The sequence below is a fragment of the Chenopodium quinoa genome, unplaced genomic scaffold (assembly GCF_001683475.1).
Source record: "Chenopodium quinoa cultivar QQ74 unplaced genomic scaffold, ASM168347v1, whole genome shotgun sequence".
NCBI lineage: Eukaryota > Viridiplantae > Streptophyta > Magnoliopsida > Caryophyllales > Amaranthaceae > Chenopodium > Chenopodium quinoa.
Genome location: NW_018743792.1, coordinates 3,019,546 through 3,027,746, shown reverse-complemented (window position 1 = coordinate 3,027,746; position 8,201 = coordinate 3,019,546). Strand labels below are relative to the sequence as shown.

Sequence of the window (8,201 nt, the reverse complement as noted above, 5' to 3'; positions counted from 1 at the left end):
ATCATATTTTGTAAACTTTTTGTGGTGTGAAAATAAAAGTGTTTTTTTTTTTTTTGTAGTGTTAAAAGTGAAATTCGTGTTTATTTGTGGTGTTAAAATTCAAAATTTCCTAAAATAAATGTTCATTTTCATGCAATATGATTTCACTTGAACTTAAAAAAATGTTGATAAATAAGCAACAACATTATATGTTCATTTTTATTTACAACTGAAATGTTCAGTTATATAATATTAGATGTACAAATTTTTTTTTCAGTTTCGTATTCTCTTTATTTTACTCATATATTATAAATGTTCATTTTTATATATTGCAATGTTAATTTCAAGTTTTAGATATTTCTTTCTTTTGATTTGGAATTCATTTTTCATTAAAAAAAAAAGTGTTCATTGTCATTTAAAGAAATATTCATCTCAATTTTTTGATATACATTTGCAGTTTTAATGTTACTTTTCAAATATGTTTAATTACTAAATGTTCATTTTTATTTTTAGTAAATGTTAATTTTTGTTGGAGAGAACTAGCCACTTTTCAAATATGTTCAATTACTAAATATTCATTTTCGTCGTAGTAAATATTTATTTCTGGTCGCGAGACCAGCCAGCTCTGGCTGCACGCAGATCTAGCTTAAACTTTGCACACTTCTCCATGCCTCAAGTCTAACACATCTAAAGTCCACAAAGCAAATCCCTTTGCCATTTTGACCAAATCAGCCCATCAATGTTGGGGCCCATATTTGTAAGGTATAAATACTCCAAAATCACTAAAACAAAGGTCTACAAATCACTTCCCATTAACTACACTTGCAAGCATTAAATTCTCTCATTGAGCTTTCAATCTCATATACTAACTTAGGCATCGAAGGGGTTTCCTAAAACAGACCCCCAGACCAGTTAATGTGCTCTTCTGTGTAGGTGTTTTTCGGATCATCTCACCGATCCAAACCGATCTTCAATCCACTAATAAAAGTCAAAGTCTTCAACACATTTGTTTCACCCAAAACAATAGATAAGCATCAAAGATTATTTGACCCACTAAAATTGTAAGCATCCATTGGATCACACTATATATCTTAGTTTGTTTCTAAATTGATTGTGTGCTATAAAGAAAATTAGTGGGTCACCATACAAAACCATAAATGAAGAAAAGAAGTCAATAACAGCTAGAATGATGAAATTTTCAATACAAAAACAAAGGGGTATACCCTTTTGTAGATAGTCTTACATATTATATTTTTCATCCATCCATAATCACAACTTACATTTGAACTTGAAGCTACCCATTCATGATTAAAAAAACACAAACACAACATGAATAAATAACTCACAAACTTACAACTCCACATATACTACTATATAGTATCATACAACGAAGACTCACATGCTGTCGCTCTCTCTCCTCCTTTAGGAGAGGGCTCCCTTCAAACCCTTCCAGATCACCCTACTATAAAGAAGCATCAATTACAAAGACTTTGAGAGGATAATCAAAGAAAAATGATAGAGCATCGGATGCTACTTTTCATCTTTCTTCCAAAAAAAAAGACAAACAATAATGAAACACAATATTAAGTTGCATGTGCACCATCCCATACGAATGTTGAATGCACGATCCTTCAAAAGACAAAGTCTTGTATGATACAGTTTCACGATAATGGATCACGATAGTCAGGGAAGGAAGTTAAGGCGAGAAGTATAAGTGGCTGTCGGTGACCAATTCTGTGGAATGACATCCCTAGTTGAGAGGGTTCTTCCCGTTGAAAGTGTTGTCAATTTAACCGAAAATGGGCCCTTCAAAGGTCCCCCAATTATGCACCAATTTGCTCCCCACAAATGCGTCATTTCAATCCACTCACTTGATGTTGCCTGCCAATTTCAATCAAAGACACTCACATGTTAGCTTTAAGCTCCAACTCTTATAATTACAAGTACTAGTAGAAAGAGCTTATAACCAATAACATTGTTTGAAAATAACATCAAAATAAGGTTTTGGATGATGCAAAATGTTAACGCTGTTCGAAAAAAGACTCAAGCTCGAGTTCAAGTAGAGAAAAATGATAAACCAAATATGTTGGTACAAAAGAAGAAAAAAAAAAGTTCATTGGTACACATATAACATATTCTAATATAACATAACGCACAAGCAATACTACTCCGTTTTATTTTACTAACCTCATTTATCAAAAAAGCTCTCAGAATTTTTGTCAAATATAGATTAGGATATTAGAGTGGTATGGAGCCATATAAGTGGTAAAATGCTCAATAGTAAGTCTTGTATAATAGCCTTAATAATACCATGTTTCTTTAATTTGGAAAATTATGTGAATTAGTTTTCAAGAAAACTAAAGCTATCATAAAACTGTTTAATATTAAAATAATATAATAGTTATATTTACTCCGTGTGTACATATTTTTTTCAAAAAAGCTAAGTCATAGTATGTCACTAATGTGACTGATGATATTGAAATAAAATACATTTGACATGACATTGAGACATTCCCAAATTTGAACCTCAAGAAAGAATGATTTTGCTACAATTGGATTCACAATTCTAATCATGTACATATAGCCAATGAATAATCTACCTAACTCATGTTAAATCATCCTGTTTTTTACATAGATATTATTAATTTATGGAAAATTATGTCAAGTTCAAAATTAAAGGTAGGATGCTTAAATTAGTATAATTCTTTGTCTCATTATAATGCCTTTTTTTTTCTAGTGGAGAAGACATTTGATGGTGCATCTTGAAAACCTTATTTGTAGCTAGTTCTTTTGTCTCTCTATATTTCATTACTATGCACTTTCTAGTAGACTACTAGAGATGACGATTTAGGGAAAATCATTATTAGATATATTAGAACTTTTGGGAAAATAACTTAGATAAGTAATTTCTCTCCTGATGAGGGGATCTTAATCAGTATATTTTAAAGTAACAACTCTAATCTAAAACCTTCTTTTTAGTGGGAATCTAAACTGTTAATTAATGGATTAAGAAGCCATCAATTAATTGTTTACATTAGAAGTTAAATACTTTCGTCAGACATAGTTGGCAATTTTCTGCTTCTCTGAAACTGATCATTTGAATAGTAATGGGTAGCTTAGTTTTATAGTCAAGTCGCGAACACGACTTGGTTAGATTAATAATGATGCACATGAGCTAGGTCATTATACTAATTAATTAACTACCTAGGTGAGCAGGTGATGTTAATAGATTAAGGCTACATTCGATCCAGAAATCATTAGTAATTAAACAACTAGAAACACCTTCAAAACATATCTGTATATTACATGGGGGTTTGTACACAATTTTCAACACAATGAAAATAAACATTCATAAACGAAAGGGCAAAGTTTTACAGAGACATTTTGACATTTACATCATTCATTTATCATAATCTATGTTACTCGGACTCTTCATCTCACTTCAAGTATCCGTGTCAAATCCTCGACACTCGGATATAGGTAGGATACTTAGATACTTCATTTTAGTTTAGAATCAAAGAAATTTTTCATAAAATAGCCGAGTTGGACACTTAAACACGTGCATGTGTCCGACATGGGTACCCAAGTCCGAGTGACATAAGACATATCTCATAAGAAGTATTGAATGTTTTTACTATGTAAAATTTTATTTACTTCATAGTAATATACTCTACTTATGTATTTAAATAATTAAATATATAATGGTTAAACATTACTTTACTTTGTAGTAAATATGAGTGAAGTGAAGCGATTAATTGTGAGCGGAAGGAGGACATTGAAGACACATTATATTACCAATTCAAACACATTAAAAAAATAAATAAAAAAAAAATAAGGCTACGGTGTATTATTTGTTCAAAACAGCAAGGTGATGCTTTGATGTAAGAAGTCACACAAAAAAGTAGGGTCCTTTTGCATGTTCTCGCACTGAAAATCTTTAGCAAAGAGGGTCAAGCAAATTAAAGCTAAGCAAGCATGATACACACTCTATTGCGCACACTGCGCATTTACACTTTGTCACGACCAAAACTGACAAATTTAATTCATCTTCTGAACAACTATACTTTTTTTTTCCTATTCTTCTTTAGTTAATTATTGTAGCTTGAGAACGTTGATTTGGTGGAATTACAAACTTTGTTCCGTGATATTTGGAATTAGGAAAAACATATTCACGTGTAATCTTTTTAAATTCGTCTCAATAAGTAATATCATAATATATAACTTTTATAATTTTTACTTGTGAAGAATTAAGTTATTGATCGTTAAAGTTTTGCAATGAAAAATGTATATGTATTAATTTTGTATTACACAAAAGCTACCTATTTTTTTATAATTTTTCAGGAAAATTATTCTACTAGAAATGAAAAGATATTGCCTTCAGAGATTTCCACTGCTTTTGTTTAGTGCTTTTTGGGCACCAAAGATTAAAAGACGCAACTTTTTTTTATGATGATCTCGTGAACCACTAACAAATTATATTTTAAAATGCATCTTTTGAACTCAAAAATAGAAACTTTATTCTACTTCTTAGTTTATCATTACATAATTCATTATTTGAACTTTATCACTGTTTGTATGGTAAGTATCTTTTATCATGTCTTGTAAATGATCAGCTTAGTAGTAGGCTAGTAAGCTAGGAATTTATAAACATCGCAAGTAAATCTTTGACTACAACCATTAATGATGCTCTTAGTATCCATATATCCTAATAATGTCTTCAAAACACGATCATAATAAGGGTTTTATATTAGTATTGAATGAAAAAGAAAACGAGGCGTTATTATTAATATAGGAAAAATGTATGAAATGACGCATGAACAAATTACCTCTCTTATGTGCATTGAACCTACATCACCATCTCCATCTTCGAATTCCACCAAAAGAGAAAGCCAATAATTAGTCGAGCCTTCGTTTACATGGAAGGCTACCTTCTTTCCAGGATATTTACAAGGTGTCCTATAATTTTGATAGAAACTTAAGTTAAAAATATATTTAAGATAAATTTATTAGCCGTAAAATTGATAAAATAAAAATAAAAAAAAAATAATCTTTTAATTTGATATGTTTTAAAAAATCAACAGTATATTTGTAAAATACTTGTACTATGTTATAGCAAATCAAGTTCGACCAAAGTTAATTGTGAATATATTCCGATTAACGTTTATAGAAAAGAAAATTAAAAACAAAATTACTTGTGTTATAGGACAGGAAAAAAAAAAAAAAAAGCATTAGTCAACAGTTAAACATGACTTAATGGGAGTTTATAGATAAAAATTTGCATTAACAAGTAACAATTGGGTGGTTATAATATAGTGAGACAGACTTTGGTCACAAACTCACATATAACCATAACTTTTCACCTTTTTCAATGAGAACAAAAAATTTCATATTTACAATTTTACCCCTTAAAGATTTTTGGAATCTGAATCAATAAAAAAAATTATTCATATAGGAAGTATAATAATAATGATAATTTATACGAAGTTCGAGTATAAAACAAGTTTTCCGTAGCAAATTCTCAGTCAGTTAGCAACAAAAGTACCAGTAGAGAAGCCTGAACAGAGCAGTCAACAGTGAGTATACTAAACAGTAAACACAGTACATCTCAATGCAGTCAAATAGTCAAAATAAATGACGTCAGAAAAGCTTCCAGTCAAAAAAGGCAAAGCAAATGAGAACAAAATTACATAACCCACCTCCCAAATCTGCCCCTATTGGCTATTAATACGGAGTATAAATTAAACCAACATTAGACAAGTAAAAATTAAGTGTATAATGGTATATTGATATAAATCCTAATTTTCATAAAAGTAGTACAAATTAAATTGAAATTATGTATTAACAACCTTATTAAATAAATGTGTCAACTAGTATAAATCGAGAAAATATTTATAATCAAAGAACCTTAAGTCCTTAAATCGCTTTCATTTAACATCCTTATAGGTTATAACTGATCGAAAAAAACACAACCTTACACGACTCAACAAGACAGCAAATAAAAAGAGAGAGAAAGAAAGTTACCTTCGGTAAATGACATTAATGACCCCACGGTTTCTAATCTGGCCACCTTCACCTGCAATGGCTAAGCGACCGAAGGCGGCACCACTAAGGTCAAAATGGGTATTTCCACCGGAACAATAACCACCAGGGCACTCATCAGTAATGACAACAGTAACGGCTCTCCTAGAACAAATTTCACTGTCCAAACACTTGACCTTATAACAGGCCCCACAACCTTCTCCGTTCTTGAATAGGATCGGGCTAACCGCACCGACACGTGCCTTAAATGGTCTTACATCCACTAATGATCCGTACCCGCATGCCCCACCTGCATCAATTTTTCCGTCTTTATTATTCACTAATTATCTCGTGTATCATCTTAATTAAGAATTTTAGCTGCCTAAGAAAATTTTAACTACTTTTATAGATGAAAAAAAAAATACTCGTAATAATCACATTGATAATGTAATATGAACTCCTAATACATCGTTTATACTGCAGTAAGTATAAAATGCAGGATCCAAATAAAACTTTTTTTTTATGGATAAAATTAAGCCATATGAAGGAGTATAACAATTTAATACTCATTAGATTCTAGAAAGTGCCAAGTTCTTTCGAAAAAAAAAGCGCCAAGTAATTACTGTAAGCAGATAATTTACTCCCTCTGCTGTAGTCTGTACCTCATTTAAAAAGAAAATTAGTGTAAATAATTTATTAATTTTACTTACAGTAAGGGAAAATATTTATGTGATGGTAGCAATTAAAAAAATTTCCTAGAAAAATTGCAGTTATAATTCGATAATTATCACCTACAACTATTCTCTATATGTATCCAACAGTTAAACATGTTGGTAATCACTACAAACAAAAGTCAAATAGTGTAGATTAATTTTAGTCCATTTTTATTTAGGTGTTCCATTTGTTTTTTTGTACTAAAGAGTATTACCCCACTATTTTGATCAATGATTGTGTATACGTAAAATTACCCATAACTATATGGGTACTTGTTAGAATTGATTATCAAATAGTAACATTTTTATAATTCATACGTATTGATAATTAAAATCATTATTAATTAAAGTATCGCATTAACAAGATGTCAGTCACACTTAGAAAAAAGTCAGTAGAAACAAGGCCGGGCAATTTTATTTTTACTGAAAAAACTACTTCTACTATACAATAATAAAATTGAGAATGTAGGACCAATTAATTATGAGTTTATGACATAAAGTCTATGTATGTTAATTTATTAGCCTAGTAAACTAAGCTATACCCTTAGAATATAAAGTAATCGGAATAGACAAGAGCTTTCACATTACTAACAAAAATATCAACGCAATGCTATATTAGTAAAAATAATTTACGCTAATGCACTAATTAACATTAAAAAGTTGACAATAATTATGTTAAAATTACTGAAGTAAAAGTAAGCACACTCACCATCACTGCCGTCACCATTAGGTTCACCGTACCAAGTAGCGGTAGCGGGTTTCCAATGTGCGACGGTTTTCCTGCGCAATGCCGTCGCAACAACCTCCTCAAACCCAAAAATCAATAATGCCCCAACTAAACAAAGGCTCAAATGCTTCTTAAACGACCACATTGTAGGTAAAAATCTAAATTCTCGAGTACGCGAAGGTAAAAGAGGCCAGAACAAAACAATGTCGGAGGGAAAGTATATCGGCGAGTTAAATAAAAATTTACAGGCACTTCTATTTTTTGGGGGGGCAACAAAGAAGAAAATCAAGAAATGCTCTTCTTTTGTTTACCCTAGAAAAAGAGAAAGAAAGTGAATAGTGATTAGTGAGAGTAGTGGTGTTAGTTTGTTCTGTTTTTCAGACCCAAAGTGGTGGCCTCGTTTTATAATGCCCAAAAGCCGAGGGATGTTACACACAGTTGCGAATTCATTACTTGAAACTATTGTGGGGACCAAAAAAAAAAAAACAATTCCATGGCATATTTACATAACTGCCATCACTTCGTTCTGTGATTGGTCCGTTAACGGTATTGGCGTTAATTACGCTTGATTCGTATCTTTATTGTTAGTTTTCAATTGGAAAGGTAGCGCTAAATTATTTTTTATTAAAATATATCAATGCGTTTTCTATATGACTGGTTACATTGTATGACCGGCTAACACACACCAAAATACTAAATGGGTAACCTTTCACTGATTGAGTAACCCTTGATCGAGTAGCCCCTAACCAAGTAACATTTACCGA

The 8,201-nt window shown here is 31.0% G+C and overlaps 1 protein-coding gene across 1 annotated transcript; it reads right to left on the bottom strand.

Moving 5' to 3' along the window:
• Nucleotides 1–1,150: 1,150 nt before the first annotated feature.
• Nucleotides 1,151–7,830, bottom strand: LOC110685204 (expansin-B3-like). Its single transcript, XM_021861688.1, has 4 exons — nucleotides 7,420–7,830; nucleotides 6,001–6,307; nucleotides 4,806–4,935; nucleotides 1,151–1,860 (listed from the first exon to the last, which is right to left on the bottom strand). Exons 1-4 carry the CDS (start codon nucleotides 7,580–7,582, stop codon nucleotides 1,663–1,665), a joined length of 798 nt encoding a protein of 265 aa, XP_021717380.1. The 5' UTR covers nucleotides 7,583–7,830; the 3' UTR covers nucleotides 1,151–1,662.
• Between the last annotated feature and the right edge of the window lie 371 nt (nucleotides 7,831–8,201).